This window comes from Pelophylax lessonae (assembly GCF_965119305.1).
Source record: "Pelophylax lessonae genome assembly, chromosome: 1".
NCBI lineage: Eukaryota > Metazoa > Chordata > Amphibia > Anura > Ranidae > Pelophylax > Pelophylax lessonae.
This window is the reverse complement of record NC_138768.1, coordinates 235,385,895-235,405,468: the sequence shown is the minus strand read 5'-3', so window position 1 is coordinate 235,405,468 and position 19,574 is coordinate 235,385,895. Positions and strand designations below refer to the sequence as shown.

The 19,574-nt window shown below is 45.6% G+C and overlaps 1 protein-coding gene across 1 annotated transcript in view; it reads left to right on the top strand.

The window, feature by feature from the left end:
* KNTC1 (kinetochore associated 1) overlaps positions 1 to 19,574 on the top strand; it is a 792,142-nt gene that overhangs the window by 87,244 nt on the left and 685,324 nt on the right. The window contains exon 4 of the mRNA XM_082256649.1: positions 5,235 to 5,350. Within this exon, the coding sequence (XP_082112775.1) occupies positions 5,235 to 5,350 (116 nt within the window). The remainder of the gene's footprint in view (positions 1 to 5,234; positions 5,351 to 19,574) is intronic.

The following is a 19,574-nucleotide window of genomic DNA, read 5'->3' as shown; positions in this document are numbered from 1 at the left end:
CATAAAATCCCTTTCTGAGATCATTGATGGACACGGCACACTCCACTCTATGGAAATTCTCCTTTTGATACTGCTTGTGACTGACTGGAGGCCTATAGCAGAGAGGGGGGATTTTATGCCAAAAGTGGACTGCCCATAGAATGTGCTGAGTTTTTTTTTTTTTTTCTGTCTTGTGTTCTACTCCTGAAGGTTGGGCTATAAAACCCTGTATTGTCATGGATAGATAGAAGAAGAAGCCGCTCTGTCCGTCAATGAACTCGCAGAAAGGGATTTTACGGTCAGTAACAATCCAGTTTTTAATACCTCCCCAGACTAAAATGAGCATTAACTCTTTTTTTAATGCATTGGGAGCTCCATTGCAAAGGCAGTTTGGAATTTTTTTTTACTGAAGTTCAGCTTTAGAGAATTAGAATATGAAACACAGAGCCTAGCTGCTTTGTTTAATCCAGTGTGTTTTTATTCCAGTATCTTTGACCAACAGTGCTAAAACTGCTGTCTCTCGGTTGGGTCTAGCTTGGGCCTCATGCTATGCCAAGGGGCAAAAATGATCAGCTCCAAGTCTTTGAATCTTGCTACTCAGGGGACTTTACTGGTAGAATCTTGTAGACTTTACCTCATTAACACCTCTAAAATACTACACTTTTTAACCCATGAAATTGCCAATCCACTCATTCATCCCTTGTCACCTCTTGCCTTGTCTATTGCAACTCCCTCCTCCATAGGTTTACCTCAACACAGGCTATCCCCACTTCAATCTATCATTAATGCTGCTGCCAGACTCACCCACCTTACCAACTGCTCAATGTCCTCCACTCCTCTCTGCCAGTCCTTGCATTGGCTTCCAATTGCCCAATGAATAAAATTAAAAAAGCTAACAACAACATACGCCATTAACGCCCAGAAACGACATCACCAGCCTTAACTCATAGTGAATCACCCAAATTGTCCTCTTCACTCATCCCAAGACATCCTGCATTCTAGCTCTCGTGTCTCCAGGACTTCTCCAGAGCCCCCCCCCCTCCCATCCTCAGGAACCTTTACCCCAATCCACTATCTCCTACTTTTTTTTTCTTAAAGCCGTATTTTACCAAAAAGCAAACCTTTTATTATATTGCGGCTTACTAATTCTTAAAGAGGGACTGCAGTCTGCTCACATAATATATAATAAATACATATTTGGTATTCTGAAGCTTCCCTCCAACCACTTTGCATATTATTTTATACATACTGTGATTCTGTATTTACCAAATATGCTGCAGAAATCTCCCTTAACTAAATCTGTTGGCAGTCCTTTTCACCGGATTATGCAGGCCACAGACATTCCATGTCAAAACACAGATAGTTTCAGCAATGTTCATAGGTACAAAATGAGTTCCAGTACGTCACCCAGGCCAGAGGCCCGGAGAGATCCGGATGGGAAGGGCAGGCACAACAGTCCAGGTGGGAGCACCAAGTAGTAGAGAGCAGCTACCCATCATAGGCAGCCCAGGCAGCAAAAGGACAGTATGAGGTCCAGACTTGGGAGGCAAAGAAGGGACAGGTGAGCAGGTATCGAGTCAGTCCCAGTGGAATGAAAGCAAGCAGCAGAAGTGGGGGGGAGACCAGGGTAAGCAAAACAGGGGTTCAAACTTATCGATGCACAACAGGGGCCCGTAGTTGACATGGGCAAAAAAAAAGGGGGGGGGGGGAACAAAAATATTGGTATTCGTCCAATCTGGACATCCAGGGGGAAACCGGTCAGAGATTACAGATGGCACAGTAATCCCATAAAGAACAGCGAGCTGTGAGGAACTTGAGACAGTCAACACAGGTATAACAGCTCCCGCCTAACGTGGATGTAGAATTGGAGAAAGCCGATCTTCATGGCAGCAAAGACAGTGAGGGACCAGCCAGTAAAGGTATGAGACAGGAAAAATTCCATCAAGGTGCTCCCCGACGTGGTGAAACAGCTGCTCGCAGAGCTCTCCCCTCAGCATCCAACCACTGTGCAGCAGCAGCTGGTTTGTCAAAGAATAGGACTTAATCTCTGGCAATCACACAGTTTGGAGGGGTAAAGCATGGCATACTGAACACTCAAGTCCCAGAGTCTTCTCTTCACATCTGTAAATTTCGCCCTCTGCTCTGTACCTCCGCAGAGTAGTCGGGGAACAAGGAGACTTTAGCGTTATCCACAACAAGCTTCCCCTGCATCCCTCTAGATTTAGCCAAAATAGTGTCTCTGTCCTTATAATTGAGAAGTTTAAAGATCAAGGTGCAATGGGGGGCTGCTGGGGGGGGGGGAAGAGGACGCATGGGCACCCGGTGTGCCTTCTCCACCGAGAACATGGGAGTGAAGGATTCTTTTCCAAATGTTTCCACCAGCCAATGTTCAATAAAGGCCTTTTCCCGGATTCCAATCGCCCTGACATTGTTCCGCTGCATTCTGTTCTCCAGGTCATCCGAGCATGCGGCCTGATGAGCAGCCAGTAAAGCAGTGTGGTTAACCTCTCTGCAGAGGTGTGCCATGTCATCTTCAAGGGAGCTGACCTGGCCCTCCACCGCCAATGTCCGCTCCCGCAATTTTTGCATATCATGCCGGACAAATGAAATATCAGCCTTGACCCCTTTTATTTCAGCCGTTAGCTTGTGATCAAGGAGTTGCAGGTGGTCACGGCAGCCTTAATGTCCCAGAGCGTAGGCTCCGCATCCAAGGCAGCAGGCAGGGTTAACCTGGAGGCCTGGGCCGTGTGCGCCGCGTCCCAGTCAGATAGCTGACCAGAAAGGTCCCCCAACGGGACAATGTGATCCGCATCAGATTGTGAGCCTGAAGAGGCAGTTGATGTGGCTCCCGCAGAGGAAGCATCCCTGGATGTTGGCTTAGAGAAGAGTTTTTGCGCTGCCTCCTTGTACTTCTTCTGGGAGACACGCTGGGGGGAGGGCGCCATCTTGGGCCTGCAGGGCGGCGGAGGTTTTCCTGTCTCTCTGCTGTTTGGCCATAGAATGAGGGGCGAAGAGGACTCACCAGCACCCCTGGAGTACCAGAGCGTTGTGCTAGCATACTTACCCTCTCTGGGGATTTTCACATCGGTCTCCAACAGGATAACGGCAAGAATCGCCAGCGGAGCGAGCGGTGCACACGTCTGCTTACATCCGCTGTTCGGCCACGCCCCCTCCCTTAACTAAATCTGGCTGAAGCCATTTTACCTGTGGGCAGCTGAATCTGCTGCCTGTTTACTTCCTGGATTTACACAGAGGCTTTCTATCTTATGACTCATCCCACCCTCCCTTGCTGGCAAACTGTCACGAAAGTAAGAGAGAGAGCCGTGCATGATGTCATTACCCTAGGCAAGTGATGGTGAACCTTGGCACCCCAGATGTTTTGCAACTACATTTCCCATGATGCTCAACTACACTGCAGAGTGCATGAGCATTATGGGAAATGTAGTTCCAAAACATCTGGGGTGCCAAGGTTCGCCATCACTGCAGGCTTTTTAGCAGGCAAGAAAATAAGTGGGCTGTATAAGATGTATATAGGCTGTACTGGCAGGAAAAAAATGTTTTACTATCCAAAGTTAAAACAACAAGGGCAGAAGGTTTAATAGATGGAAAGATGAAAAAATGACTGAAGTTCCACTTTAAATGCGATGGCTGCATTGGTTTTCTTTTTTAAGGCTTTTTTCATCTGGTGGTCCAGCCAGAAAGTCTATTGTTTTGCACAAGCTCTCCAGCGGTATGTATCAGTTTACTTGGATGCGGCAAACCACTAATACTGGCATGGGGTGATTTTAATATGATCAGCTTTTATTTATTCATGCAAAACCGTTATCCCATTAGGAAAAAACGGTTCGCTGTAACTGATTATAAAGTGTGAGCTGTAGTTTGGCTTCAATTTGTTGGTGTAAATAAATCTGCTAATGCATTTAACACTACACTGACAATTCTGCTGTCTGTTGTGCCTCCTGTTCTCATTCCTCCAGAGTTATTTAATTCTCACTGCCCCTCAAGTATTAGTCTACTCAAGCAAAACAACGTGGTGGTTGGGAGGTGGGGGTAGGCAAATTTCATTTTATTATGCAGCTCAACTCTCCCAACAAACTAAATCCTATGGAAACTGCTTTATGGGTTGGTATTGAAGCTATACACCATGATCCCTTGCCCACCAAATCTTCCCATTGAATCCTACTACCCATTCCCTCAAGGTATGGGAGGACAAAATTACTCAGGGGCTTGATTTCCCCACATCTCTATTGCCTTTTTATTTGTTTTTCCTCTTGGGTTGATTAGATGAAAAACTATACATGTCACACACATATGTAGCTATTATTAGAGTCCTGTTTATTGCCCGGAAACTTATGGCACAGAAAAGGCTATCTGCAACACCTCCCTCCCATGAACATTGGGTTACCTCTGGTTATTCAGTTCTGGTAAGGGAGTAACTAGTCTTCCAGCAATAGGGGTAGTCCTACAAAATTTGAACAAATATGGGATCCCTTGCTAGGTACCCCTGGACTGGCCACATTACAGCTAGTTCAAAATAGGGTCCTTGATGAAAGAGTTTCCTCTGGCTTGGTGTAACATGGTTATAGGTGACATGTTTCAACTTAATAATAGGATGATAGGATATTAACCCTTAGCGAACTTTGTGAATTAATATCACTCTATATCCATTGTGCCTAGACATGCAGAGGTTGTTTCTTTCTTTCTTTTTCTTTTTACAGTACACACGTGTTTGATGAAGTGTTTGATGAAGTGTACATTTTTTTAATAAGTTTATTAGGTTTTGGTTTGCTTTTTTTCTTTTTTTTTTTCGTTCCCCCATCTTGATTGTTTTGAGGGGAGGAAAAGGGGAGAGGAAAGAGGGATGGTGATTCTTATGCATACTATTCCCATTGCTGGATACATACATTTTGACCAATTATATTGTCTGTAATGTATAATTATATGCACAAATATGATTCCTTGATCTCTTGTCGTGTATGTTTGTAAAATCTCAATAAAAAAACCTGGATTCAAAAAATAATGTCTGGTGTTTGTATCCCCCTCCAAAAAAAAAAAAAAAGAAATCACAAAGCATTTGCTTTAACAGACAATCCAAGAAATCCTCAAATGTTCTCATATTTCTTTCCAGCCTTCATATATCTTTCGGACCTAAAGTCTCACTACATCTTCAGTGCAGTTTACACTATATATTTTAAAATAAAATATGAAGCCCAGAAAAAAAATTCACTTTTGTTCTCATTTTATTGATTTTGCAGATACTGAAGTAGATGTTGTGGGCGTTTGTCATGAAGGACAGTTTCTGTTGGTTGGAGAGAGAAACGGCAATGTTCATCTTATTCATGTTATAACTAGACAGATCTTGATTACAAAGGTAAATTTGTTCAATCTACATTTTGGTTTCAGGGGTTAATGGCAAGATGTATAATGGTAAAATTATAGTAAATGTTGAACTTAGAAGAACATGTTTTTTAATGTTGAATTATATTGTTTTTGGTAATGTAATTCAAATCCTTTTTTTGTTTTTGAATCGGTGGCATGATTTTCTTTCATATTTAATCGTAGAAGAAAATATGTGAATTGGTGAAGAGAGAGGTGTTATAACTATTTGTGTATTCTGCTGGCCCAATTGCCTCTATTTGAGGTCTGTCCCAATGTCTGTTGACAGATGCACTAATAAGCAGACTTTATATGACCTATGGTTATACATTGTGTGGTATATTGGCGCTATATCGATGATTTGTAGGGCTACGACTAAAGATTATTTTCTTATCGATTAGTTGGCCAATTGTTTAGATTAATCGGATAAAAAAAAACAATAAAACCTCAGTGTGACGTATAATTTAGTTATTACGTAAAGTTTAAAAAAAAAGGCAATTTGTTCCTGAAGATCTCTATTCAGTGGTAATTACAAATCACTTTATGGTGGGAAAAGATATACCTGTGCTCAATCCCAAAAGCTTGTACATGTATTTAAACTATCAGGTGCTAAAGGTGTGTGACCACATATTAACACTATAAATTCTGTATGGGCTATATGTGGACTAAATTATCCCTCTTTTTCATTGTATAGTTTGCTGGAAAGGATGCTCTGATACTAAAACCGATACCTTTTCTCTATCGTTCATTGACGGACGCAGTTCCTGATGCATATCAGTAGGGTTATACTGCCCTCTACAGGAGTAGGAAACTAGACGGAAAAAAAAGTTCTAGCTATGCCTATGGGCTGTCCCAGAGGGTACACCCTCTCTTTTCCTGCATAGGATGTCAGTGACTTGGTATATGACATATATAGAATTTCAGGTAAAAATATCAAATCAGCAATAAAAACAGTTCAAAGTAAATGGTGACTCTGTGCTCAAAATAATATCCTTAGTGCATGAGTGACTTAGTGTATGACATATAAAAGGTGATAGTGTACCTTTGTTTTTACAATCTGAACCCAATTTATGGGTAATAAACTACCTAATCCTTTTACGCTATTTGGAGCCTTCTTTCTCCTTCCCTACCATATTGGGTCGTTACACCCCGGAGCCTAGAGGAGCCGTTACCAGCCCACAGGACCACTAAAAAGGGGAATCCATTTGGCCCAGGGGGCCACCAAAGCCTGAATGGTCTTAATGCCATATGGCATATAGGACCCACTAAATCTGGTAAGTGATCCAAATTACCCATTCACCTGGGACAAGAAATCGATGTTATAGCCAATCAAGCCAGAGCACTTGCACCTTCGAATTGTGAAGATTCACTTTCACGAAGGACATTATTTTGAGCACAAAGTCACCATTTACTTTGAACTGTTTTTATTGCCGATTTGATATTTTTACCTGAAATTCTGTATGTCATATACCAAGTCACTTATGCACTTTATGGCACATGCTTAACTTTATTGGGAATCCTTGCAATTTTTATGTTTATTTACTTTTGATATTTATTTGATTACTTACATTTTACCACAGAGATTGGCATGGATAGTGCTATATATTAGACATCCAAACCAGCAAGCGCTGTATTTGGCCTTTTTCTAAGACCATTCATCTGTCAGTACACCTTTTATTGTACAGCAGCTGCTTTATCCTAAACTTTTTCTCTATATTTATATCTGATTCACTCATAGGCACACCAGTTGTTTGCATATAAATATACACCTTATCCTTGGCGCGTGGAATATACTCTGTATATTTTTCTACACATAGGATGTCAGTGTTAATCTGTTTAGTCAGGAGTAAGGACCTTGTTCCCTGATGGGAAGTTTTTTTTTTTCTAGTTAATTTTTTTTTATTTTTTTATTTTTTTTAGTTAGCTTTTCTCCGGATTTTTTTCCTGCGACATCTACAGGCAACTATGCCAAATCTGGGCGACGGGCTGGATGTATAGATGCTACGGACACGTGCAGACGTTCTGGGGCCTTCCGCTGCATCTTGGTACAGTGATGAGTCTGGGGGTCTCTCTCTCTCCTGGGGTCTCCAGTGTGATTGCCTGACCTTCAGGGGGCGGACTTTTTGCTGACTGATTCCCTTGGTGCAACATGGACCCCTGCAGATCATGTGTCCCTACCTGACCCCCTTAGGGAGGCCGCAGGGCCCTCTGGATCCCAGCTGTCTACCTATGCAATTTTGGCGGTCCTGGAAGCGTTTGTGTCCTGGGTGGAGGTGGTCTTTAAAGGGCAAGGTGCTAAGAAACGCCCTCCACCTACACCTTCCTCATCTGATGCCTCAGGTTGTGAGTCTGATTCAGCCACCGCAGACGTGAGTCTCCCTGCCAAGTCCGCTGCCTCACGCCCTTTCTCCTCTTGACAGTGAGGATGACCTTTCTACCTCCGCTGCCGCGCAAGATAAGGCGCTGGTGGACGCACTAGTTGTTTCTGTGTGTGAGACCCTGAAAATGGAGGATGCAGCTACGGCTGCGACTGGGGCGCAGTTTACGTTTTTGGCACTCGCAAGCCATCCAGAGCCGCAAAGCTTTTTTCCTTTCCCGTGTATTTTGACAACGTGCTCAAAAAAGAATGGGACCGCCCAAACCGTTCCTCTGGGGTGCCTAAGCGGATTGCTAGATGCTATCCGTTTGAGGAGTCCCTTATAAAGAAGTGGACTGTGCCACCTATGGTGGACCCTCTGGTCTTGAGACTGGATAAGGCTACCGTTATCCCAGTGCAGGATTCCCTGTCCTTTAAGGATCCGTAGGATAGGAAGCGGGGGCTGTGGCCCGCAATATGTACTCCCTGGCGAGGTCTGCACTGAGACCGGTGTTTGCGGTTGCCCTTGTCATGCAATGCCTTCATTGGGGCACTCCAGATGTAGATCTGTTGGTGTCTCGGGTCAATACTCCATGCGGAGTCTCCTACGGTGCTGGAAACAAATTTGGCAATCACCATGTGAACTCTGGAGGCGTTTGGGTTTATTCTGAACTTTCAGAAGTCGCCTTTGGTCCCTTCCACGAGACTGGATTACGTAGGCCTGACTTTGGGCTCCTCCTCAGCTGGGGGTGCTTCTTCCTCAGGCAAAACTCCAAGAACTCCAGACTGTGGTTCAGCTGTTGCTGACCAGCAAATGGTCGTCCCTTCAGACCTGCATGAGAGTTCTGGGACTGATGGTGTCGTCCTTCCAGACAGTCTCCTTCGCTCAATTTCACACGAGAATCCTCCAGAAGGAAATCCTTCTCAATTGTAACAAGAATCCAAATTCCCTGGACGTTCAGATCCAGCCGAGCCAGGCGGCCAAGGGGTCCCTGATCTGGTGGCTTCGGTCCCCGATGCTCAAGCAAGGGAAATCCTTCCTCCCTAAATAAAGGGGGGGGGGGGGAAGAGTTCTCAGCAGGTTGTCTGATCAAGGAGTCTGGTCCCTGGAAGAATCTAGGTTACAGATGAATGTTCTGGAGCTAAGAGCGATCCGGCCTTGCCTAGTCCACTGGAACGAGCACATGCAGGGTTGTCCAGTGCGCATTCAATTGGACAATGCCACGGCCGTGGCTTATGCCAATCACCAAGGGAGCAGCAAAAGTGCCCTTGCGGCCTTGCCAGTGGCGGGCATCCTTCATTGGGTGGAACGTTTTTGTTCCAGCTCCCTCCGCTGTTCACATTCCAGGAGTGGAAAATTGGCAGGCAGATTATCTCAGTCGACATGCCTTGGATGCGGGGGAATGGTCCCTCCATCTAGAGGTGTTCCAGCAGTTGTGCCTTCGTTGGGGCACTCCAGATGTAGATTTGTTGGCATCTCGGGTCAACAGAAAAGTACAGAGGTTTGTGGCCCTCTCCCGGGACCCTCTGGCGGACGCCGCAGACGCGTTGGTGGCCCGTGGGGTCAGTATCAGCTGATGTATGCCTTTCCTCCTCTCAAGTTGCTGCCAAGACTGCTTCGCAGTATCAAGGCAGAAGGGAATTCCGGTCATTCTTGTGGCTTCGGACTGGCACGCCAACCTGATCAGACTAGATGCAGTTGCTCCTTGTAGACTTTCTCACAGGGAGGATCTACTGTCTCCAGGGCCAATCTTCCATCCTGCTTCACGGTCGCTGGCTTTGACTACTTGGATGTTTAAAGCCAGGTGCTGAAGGACAGGGGTTTGCCTGCTTCAGTGATTTCCACTCTGCTTCAAGCGAGGAACGCAACTTCTAGAAATGTTTATCATCGTACGTGGAAGTCGTATATTGCGTGATGTGAGTCTCTTGGGGCTCCCCCTCGCTCTTACTCGGTGGCTCGGATCTGGACTTTTCTTCCATGGGGAGTTGATCAAAAGCTGGCTTTGAGTTCTAAGGGTCAGGTCTCGCCTTGGCAATTTTATTCCAAAGGCCATTGGCCGCCCATTCCCTGGTACGTAACTTCATCCAGTGGGTGCGACACTTGGTACCTCCAGTGCGACTTCTGTTGTCACCTTGGGACCTTAGTTGGGTGTTGTCGGTTCTCCAGAAACCTCCCTTCGAAAGTATTCAGGAGATTCCCCTGCTTACCTTATCCCAGAATGTGGCCTTTTTGGTGGCTATCATTTCTGCACACAGGGTGTCGGGACTGGTGGCGTTGCCGTGTTGTTCTTCCTACCTGGTGGTTCACAGGGATAAAGTGGTACTTCATCCGGATCCGTCCTTCCTTCTGAAGGTAGTTTTCAGTTTTCATTTAAATGAGGACATTGTGTTACCCTCTGTGTCCTAAGCCAAAAAACATCCTAAGGAGTTTGCACTGTATACTCTGGATGTGGTTCAGGCAAGCTGGTTGTACTTGGCGACTACGAGTCTTTTTGAAAGTCTGATTCGCTCTTTGTTCTCACGGATGGCCATAAGAAAGGGCTGCCTGCGTCTGCTGCGACTATTTCCAGATGGCTCAGATGGACAGTTGTGCAGGCTTATTCAATTAAGGGTCAGATTCCACCTTTCCCTTTTTAAGGTGCATTCTACTCGGGCGCCTGGTGTTTCCTGGGCTTTTTGCCATCAGGCATCTGTGCTTCAGGTTTGCAAGGCGGTTACCTGGTCATCTGTTCACACCTTTACCAAATTTTATAAGGTGGATGTGCTGGCATCTGCGGATGCCTCTTTTGGCCACAAAGTTTTGCAGGCTGCTGTTTTATGGGGGCTTTTTGGCCTTCCTTGAGGGTGTTTACTGTTTGTTTCAGGTGGACCTCATCTTGATGTTCTGATGGGTTCTATGTTGCCTGGTTGGTTTATGTTTATCCTTGCGGACTTGTTTTTTTTCTGCTGTTCCCACCCCCTCATTTTATGGCACTGCTTTGGGACGTCCCTACTGATATGCATCAGAGACTGCATCCGTCAATGAACGTAAAATCCTTTTCTCTTGTGTCCTTTGACAGACTCCGCTCTTAAAGAGGTTGTAAACCTCCTATTTTTTTATTTTTTTAAAAACGAACACCTGAAAGAAAAACACATAATGAGCTAGTATGCATTGCATACTAGCTCATTATGAAATACCTAGGAACGAAGCCCCGAAGTGCCGACCGCTCCCCTCTCTCATCGGTGACATGTTGTGTCACCCTTCTTCCGGGTTTGCGGCATCCGGCCATCTGATTGGCTGGAGCCGCGATTACGTCACTCCCACGCATGCTCGCGGGAGCTGAACGTAACGGCACGGGGCTCTGAAGGAACGGCACGATCGGCCGTTCCTTCAGAGCGCATGCGCCAGTGGTGTCACTGGCTGCATGCAAAGTAAATATCTCCTAAACGGTACATGTTTATTTACAGTACCTATAGGTAAGCCTTAATATAGGCTTACCTATAGGTTCAAGTTGCAGAGGAGGGTTTACTTCCTCTTTAATGCTTCTTCACTAATGGGTTATGCGCCATCTACAGGAGTAGACTAGGCAGTGAAAAGTTTTCACTTGACACGTCTATAGGGGCTGTCCCTCACGACATAACCCTAGACACACTGCTCTCAAATCAGTTTCTTGCTACCTAGGTTCCCTGCTGGGTCTTCGGTCTCAGTTTTTATTTTATTTTGGGAATGTTTATTTCTTTTACTCGCTATCGCTAGCTAGTGTCAGGGGGATCCTCCTGGTTAACTACAAGCGACAGTTGGGCTGGGGTTTCGCCCGCCATTTAAGTGTTGGCATTGTCTCTCTTTTGTGTAAGAGCAGCGGCCATTATCCCTGAGCTTCCTATACTTTACTATTGGCACCATTTTCTTGTAGCCTTAAGCTACAGTGTGCGGCGTCTAGTGGCGATATATCACTTCCTGTCAGACATATTTTAATGCTGGAAATTTACACTACAGAGCTGCTATTTCTGATAAGTAAGGGGTTTTGTTTCCTTTGGGTGTTCCTCGGGCACACTTTTGCTCCTGCCAGCCTTTAAGGGGGACTCCGGATGCAACGCCGTACAGCGGTGCGGACCGTGATCGCAATTTAAAGGGGCAGTGCACTCTTTTTTTTTTTTTCTTCTAAAATTTGCAAAATGGCGTCCCAAGGTAAAACATACCCCTTAGACTTTTAGTGCGCATGCCGGACAATCCTGATCGCAGTTTCTCATGTCTCTGTCTGCAGTTTTGAAAAATCTGGAATCAAAAGGTGGACTTTGTGATAACACAAGTCGATATCCAGAAATGGCCACTGCCTTCTCAGTCCTCTGATTCAGAGCCTGATATGGTCGCCAATATGGTCAACAATCTGGACGACAATCCCAGTCCTGAGGGATCCCTGTCCTCGCAGTCAGATGGTCAGGAGGATATGCCCTCCTCCGCTGCAATCCCAGTCCTGAGGGATCCCTGTCCTCGCAATCAGATGGTCAGGAGGATATGCCCTCCTCGGCTGCAATCCCAGTCCTGAGGGATCCCTGTCCTCGCAATCAGATGGTCAGGAGGATATGCCCTCCTCGGCTGCAGCGTGGGAACATGCTAAGGTGGAAGCACTGATTCTTCAGTAAGGGAAAAATTGAAAATGGATGATGAACCCACACAGTCAGGACAGCGGGTAGTTTTTGGCTCCCGCAAAAGCCCAGAAGTCGGGTCAGGGGTTCCCTTGTCCCAAGGACTTTCACAATATGGTGAATGAGCAGTGGCGCATTACGCACGTACTAGTGGTGCAAAAGCGATTTAAACGCAGTTATCCCTTTGCTGACTCAGTCTCAAATAAGGTGGATAACCCTGTTTCCTGAACAAATCTACTGTGGTTCCTGTGGAAGTCTCCCCGGTGTTTACGAACCCAGTGGACTGATGGGTGGAATCCCTTTCCCGCCATCTGCATTTGCTGGCGGGCTCGATACTTAAGCCTGTATTCAAGTCGTTTTTTTCAGGCGGTTACAGAATGGGTTGCAGTGCCTAGGGGTAACTTGAATGCTGATACAGTTCCCCCGCCTCTGATGAGCTCACGGACCAGATGGCCCAGGCCCTGGTGTACCTGTGTGCTGTGGCCCTGGACGTGACTCCTCTGGTTGCTGGAGTGTCAGCGGTGGGGATTGCCATACGCCGCATGGTGTGGCTGCAGAGCTGGTTGGCGGACTAGGCCTTAACTGATCTCCCGTTTTTTTTTTAAGTGAACGCCTTTTTGGTGACTCCTTGGATGAGTTAATCAAGGGCCTAACGGTGGTAAGAGTTCTCTGCTACCCCAATCCTCAAAAGGCAAGGCACCTTGCCGTAAGGGGGTACCCTCTTTCTCGGCTCACAGATGGTTTTTTTCAGGCCTCAAGGGTGCAAGAAAAACGTAAACCGTGCAGAGCCTCTGGAGGTGACTGGAAGGCTTAGTCGGGTTAGCCCGAGACTAGCCGGTCCGGTTTGGTGGAAACCTCTTCTGCAAAAAGGGGCGCCCTCACCCGATTCTGGGTTGGGGGGAGCATCTGTCTTACTTCCAGGAACCCTGGACGTCTGATTCAGGACAAATGGGTTCCCGAACAAATTTGTTCGGGGTACAAAAGGTCAAAGTTCGGTCTCGTCCAGCAGACAGATTGTTTCCTCCATTCTCTGTTTGTCTCCGGATCGCTTGATGGATCTCGGAGAGGCAGTGCAGGATCTCCTTGCACAGTGGCGGAGGAGCACTTTCAATTTGTGGCTTTACCCTTTGGTCTTGGCTCCGCTACCAGAGTCTTCCCCAGGGTTTTGGCTCCGATTTTGGCTTTGCTCCGAAAAAGGGGATTGCGGTCCTCGGACATCTGGACGATCTCCTGTTGAGAGCAAGTTCTCATCCAACCCTGTTGGGCGACCTGTCAATCACGGTTCAGACCCTTCAGGATTTCGGGTGGACCATCAACTTTAAGAAGTCTGCGTTGACTCCGTCGGTGCGATTGAATTACCTGGGTATGAATTTGGACTCGTCTCTGGCGAGTTTCTCTCCCCCCGGGGACCAGCTTCGGATGTTGTATAGCGAGATCCGGTTGCTGATGGGCGATGGTCTCTCCTCCTTTGCGGACTTGGTCCCATTTAGCTTAATTTCACACAAGACCTCTATGGATAGAGATTTTTGTCAGGTGGAACAAGGATCTGCAGTCCCTAGACAGAAAGGTATGTCTGAGCCGCTCCACGTGGTTAGAGCTCTCGCAGTGGCTTCTGTTGCCAGCTCTGAGCCAGAGCAAGTTTTTTTTTTTTTTTTCTACCACTGTTGTGGACGGTGGTCACCTCGTATGCCAGCCTATAGGGCTGGGGTGGAGTGCTGAACAGACTCTGTGCCAGGGACTCTGGTCCACAGCGGAATCCTCCTTGCCGAAATGTGTCCTGGAGGTCAGGGTAATCGGGCTCTGCCTGCTCCATTGAGCGACTCGGCTGCACGGCTTTCCGGTTTGGGTACAATCCGATTATGCCACGGCTTTGGCTTACGTCAATCATCTAAGGGGCACCAAGAGTGCCCGGGTGGTGGCCAAGAGTCTGACTTGGGCCGGGAAACCTGTTCCGGCTCTCTCCGCAGTTCATATTCCAGGAGTGGGGAACTGGCTGGCGTAGTGCCTTAGTCCTCTGGTTCTGGCTCAGGGGGAATGGTCCCTGCATCCAAAGATTTTTCATCTCCTGTGTACCCTGTGGGGAACTCCAGAGGTGGATCTTTTTGCGTCTCGTCTTAACGGTTAAGAGGTTCATTGCCAGGGGTCGAGATCCTCTGGCCGATGCTGCATTGGTGTTTTCTTGGAGCCGGTATAGGCCAATATATGCCTTTCCTCCGATACAGCTATTGTCAGGTTCCTCCGCAGGTTGGCGGTGGAACAGGTGCCGGTGATTCTGGTAGCCCCAGACTGGCCTTGCTGGTCTTGGTATGCAGGCCTAGCAATGATTGTCTTTGAGCTTCCCTGGCGGCTGCCTCTGAGGGAGAATCTGCTGTCTCAAGGGCTGATCTTCCATCCTGCTTTACGGTCGCTGGCATTTAATGGCAAGGCTGTGAAGGGCAGGTGTTGGGAAACAGGTCTCTCTGATTCTGTGATTTCTGCCTTGCTGGAAGCTAGGAAGGCGACTTCCAGGAAGATTTCTCATCGCACTTGGAAGAGGCATATTGTCTGGGGTGAATTGCAGAGTTGTGTCCATGCTCATTTTCGGTGGCGAGGGTCTTAGATTTCTTACAGAAAGTAATTTGCCTTGCATTCGCTGGATGTGGTTCAGGCGATCAGGGTTTTTCTGTCAGCCACAGAGTCCTTTAGGACATCTCATTCCTTGTTTATCCTTCCTGAGAGATCTCGTGGGGGTTTGGCTGCCTCTGCTGCGACCATGTCAGAATGGATCAGGCAGACAATTGTTCGAGCTTCTTCATTAAGGGATCAGGTTTTCTCCTTCCTGGTGAGAGTGCGTTCTACTAGAGCGCTGAGTGCCTTTTGGGCTTTTCGCCATCAGGCTTCTGTTGCTCAGGTGTGTCAAGAGGGGACTTGGTCGTTTGTACACGTTTTACAATTCTATGAAGTTGATTTAATGGCATCCACGGATGCCTCATTTGGCCACAAGGTTTTGCAGGCTGCTGTTTGGTTGAGCTTTTTGTTGTCCAGTTGGCTAAGTTGTTAGCCTTGGAAATAAGTTAACAGGTTTTGGTTGCGTTCTTCCCACCCCTCATGCCTACACTGCTTTGGGACGTCGCATTAGTGAAGAAGAATTAAGAGCTGCATCTGTCAAAGGACGTAAGAGAGAAAAGGATGTTACGGTAAGTTCTTACAAAAATCCAATTTCCTAAGTTCTTTAACAGATGCAGCTTCCGCCCCTCTTTTTTGGGGTTGGTTGTGTCTTCTTTCACTGCTTGCTAGGAAACTCATTTGAGAGCACAGTGTGCCTGGGTTTATATAGTGAGGGACAGCCCCTGTAGGCGTGTCGAGTGAAAATTTTCAATGCCTAGTCTACTCCTGTAGATGGCGCAATACCCATTAGTGAAGAAGCATTAAGAGCTACGTCTGTCAAAGGACTCAGAGAAAAGGATTTTACGGTAAGTTCTTAAAAAATCCAATTTTCTCTTAAGTTCGTTGACGGACGCAGTACCCGCCCCTCTATTTTCAGTTGGGATGGTATTACTTCTCTGACACTGCTTTGATACAAAACTGACATCCTATGCAGGAAGAGAGAGGGTGTACCCTCTTGGATTGCCAATAGGCGTATCCAGAACTTTTTTCTGTCTAGCGTCCTACTCCTGTAGGGGGCAGTATAACCCTACTGATAGGCATCAGGAACTGCGTCTGTCAATGAACTTAATAGAAAATGATTTTACGGTAAGTTAAAAATCCAGTTTTTTGCAATTCCAATAACTTGCATTGCATTCTGTTAAATGAAGTCACAAGCCACCATTAACCACTTTACCACCGGAGGATTTTGCTGTCTTACGTCCAGGCCACTTTTTGTGATTCGGCACTGTGCGAATTGAACTGATAATTGCGCGGTCATGCAACGCCATACCCAAACTAAATTTACGTCCTTTTTTCCCCCCACAAACAGAGCTTTCTTTTGGTGGTATTTGATCACCTCTGCGCTTTTTATTTTTTAATATTGATATTAATAAAATAATGCGAAAATTTTGAAAAAATAACAATATTTTTCTACTTTGACAGTTAAAAATATCCAATATATTCAATTTTTGTCATATATTTAGGCCAAAATGTATTTAGCTACATGTCTTTGACAAAAAAATTCTCAATGAGCGTATTTTTAACCGCTTTAAAACCCGACGATTTTACCCCCTTCCTAAACAGGCCATATTTTGCGATTCGGCACTGCGTTACTTTAACGGACAATTGCGCGGTCGTGCGATGCTGTACCCAAATTACATTTATGTCCTTTTTTCCCCACAAATAGAGCTTTCTTTTGGTGGTATTTGATCACCTGTGCGATTTTTACTTTTTGTGCTATAAACAAAAAAAGAGCGACAATTTTGAAAAAATAACAATATTTTTCACATTTTTTAATATGAAATTCCCCCCCAAAAAATGTAAAAATCAAAATTTTTTAACCTTTTAGGCCAATTTGTTTTCTGCTACATATTTTTGGTAAAAAAAAGTCGCAATAAGCGTATTTTGATTGGTTTGCGCAAAAGTTATCGCAGTTACTAAGTACGGGAAATGTATGTAATTTTTTTTTTTTTTAACTAGTAATGGCGGCGATCTGCGATTTTTTTTTTTTTTTTTTTTTTTTTTTTTTTTTTTTTTGCGGGACTGCGACATTGTGGCGGACAGATCGGACCCTTGACTGACATTTTTGACACTTTTGGGGGTGCCAGTGACATTACTACAGTAATCAGTGCTATAAATATGCACTGTTACTGTAAAAATGACACTGGCAGGGAAGGGGTTAACTTTTATTGGTGATCAAGGGGTTAATGTATGCCTGGTGCTTACTGACGTGTGTGGGGGGAGGGGACTGAGTGACACAGGCACAGATCGCAGGTTCAGCTATGCTGAATCCTGTAATCTGTCCCTGCCTGTCACTTATGAGATCCGCCCGCTTTGTTTACACAAGCGGGCAGATTTCCACACTCGATCCCCGACGATCGGGGAAGAGAGGCGGTGATCACCGCCTCTCTTCCCCTGGCCCGACTCCCGCTGTAACTGAATACAGCGGGAGTGAGCCTCCAGCGGCGGGCGCGCGCTGCCCACAAGGGGGGGAAGTCCAGCGACGTAGGTCTGTGACGCTGGACGATAACGAGCCACTTTGCCGCAGTACGGTCAACGTGACCGGTCGGCAAGTGGTTAAATAATAGGTCCAAATTACACTAATCTGCTGCTTTGAAATTACGCTGCAGTAGCGCAATTTCAAAGCCACCGAAGAACTGTTAATAATTATAAAGGAACGGTAATTTTTCATTGATCTAAAAAAAAAAAAAAAAAAAAAAAGACGGTCACAACATTAAAAATAGGTATCTGTAATTGATATCGGGTAGTACTTGAGACAAAGTATAAGTACTTGTACTTCCTCTTCTTGGGAGCCATGTTGACACTTCTTGCTTCTCTTGTCTTAAGAGTGCCTATATAGCGAGCTGCAAAGTAGAATATAGTTTCCCTATAGTAAGGTAAAATAAAACTTCCTTTAGAATCACTTCAAATCGCTTCCTTCTCCTTGCCAGGACTACTTGTCCCATGAGGCATTGCTCCTCACACATTCACAAGCTTACTGAGATGTATGGAGGGTGTAGTGAGATGTATGGAGGGTAGGCATGGGCTCGGGTGTGTTGAGGATCCAGCCAGGACACCCAACACTGCACACTGCTAATCACAGGCAGTTAGACATTTCTAGATCCGCAGCTGCACAGTTTAGGAAAAGTTTCACTGCCTGTGATTAGCGGTGTGCAGTTTCAGCTTCCTGGCAGGATCGGGCAGGTGAGATCCTGAACATGCCGAGTCCATCTCTAAAGGAGGGTGTACTGAGCTGTAGGTGCACTGCACTGTGTATACTGACATGTATGGAGGGTGTACTGAGCTGAACGTGTGCTGCATTGTGTATACTGACCTGTACAGTTGTGCTCATAAGTTTTACATACCCTGGCAAAATTTATGATTTCTTGGCCATTTTTCCTAGAATATGAGTAACACCACAAAAACATTTCTTTCACTCATGGTTAGTGTTTGGCTGAAGCCATTTATTATCAATCAACTGTGTTTACTCTTTTTAATTCCTAATGACAACAGAAGCTACCCAAATGACCCTGATCAAAAGTTTACCTACCCTTTTGACCTGATAACATGCACACAAGTTGACACAAAGAGGTTTGAATGGCTATTAAAGGTAACCATCCTCCCCTGTAATTTGTTTGCTTGTAATTAGTGTATGTGTATAAAAGGTCAATCATTTTCTGGACTCCTGACAGACCCTTGAATCTTTCATCCAGTGCTACACTGAGGATTTCTGGATTTTGAGTCATGGGGAAAACAAAATAATTGTCAAAGTATCTGTGGGAAAAGGTAGTTGAACTGTATAAAACAGTAAAGGGATATAAAAAGATGTCCATGGAATTGAGAATGCCAATCAGCAGTGTTTAAACTCTAATCAAGAAGTGGTAAATGTGGGGTTCTGTTGAAACCAAACGATGGTCGGGTAGACAAACTAAAATTTCACTCACAACTGCCAGGAAAATAGTTCGGGATGCAAAGAAAAACCCACAAATAACTTCAAATAATACAAATATGTTTCAAGATGACAATAAGGAGGCACTTGAAGAAAGATGGGCTGCATGGTTGAATCGCCAGAAGAAAGCCATTACTACGCAAATGCCACAAAGTATCCTGCTTACAATACACCAAACAGCACAGAAACCAGCCACAAACCTTCTTGCACAAAGTCATTTGGAGTGATGAGACCAAAATTTAGCTTTTTAGCCACAACCAAAAACACTACATTTGGAGAGGAGTCAACAAGTCCTATGATGAAAGGTACACCATTCCTATTGTGAGACACTGAGTTGGATTGCTGATGTTTTGGGGAAGTGTGAGCTACAAAGTCACAGGAAATTTTGCCAGAATTGATGGAAAGATGAATGCAGTATTTTATCAAAAAATACTGGAGGAAAATTTGCATTCATTAGCCCGGAAGCTACGCATGAGACCTACTTGGACATTCCAACATGACAATGATCCTAAACACAAGGCCAAGTCGACCTGTCATTGGCTACAGCAGAATAAAGTGAAGGTTCTGAAGTGGCCATCTCAGGCTCCTGACCTCAATATCATTGAGCCACTAGGAAGATCTCAAACGTGCAGTTTATGCAAGACAGCCCAATAATTTACAGGA